The 239-nt window shown below is 68.6% G+C and overlaps 1 protein-coding gene across 1 annotated transcript in view; it reads right to left on the bottom strand.

Moving 5' to 3' along the window:
* Nucleotides 1-196: 196 nt before the first annotated feature.
* ETH_00043765 (uncharacterized protein) overlaps nt 197-239 on the bottom strand; it is a gene marked incomplete at both ends in the record, with an annotated part of 582 nt that continues 539 nt past the window's right edge. The window contains one exon of the mRNA XM_013375549.1: nt 197-239. Coding sequence (XP_013231003.1) covers nt 197-239 — 43 coding nt within the window.

The raw sequence follows: 239 nt of genomic DNA, 5'->3' as shown, positions 1-239 counted from the left end.
TGCTGCAGCGGCTGCAGCTGCTGCTGCAGCGGGGGGCTCCGCAGCGTCTTCAGGCCCCCAACAGCTGCGCTTTCGCTCTCCTGCTGCTGCTGCTGCGGCCTACTGGTGCCTGCAGCAGCAGCAGCAGCAGCAGCAGACCAGCAGTTAAGGGCCCTTTCCGTCGGCTTCAGCAGCACAGACTTCTGCAGGGGGCCCTTCAGGGGGCCTCCCACTGGGCCCCCGAAGCCCTCCAAGGGGCC

The sequence above is a fragment of the Eimeria tenella genome, genomic scaffold (assembly GCF_000499545.2).
Source record: "Eimeria tenella Houghton genomic scaffold, Eth_scaff2885, whole genome shotgun sequence".
In the NCBI taxonomy this organism is placed as follows: domain Eukaryota; phylum Apicomplexa; class Conoidasida; order Eucoccidiorida; family Eimeriidae; genus Eimeria; species Eimeria tenella.
This window is presented reverse-complemented; position numbering and strand designations above follow the sequence as displayed.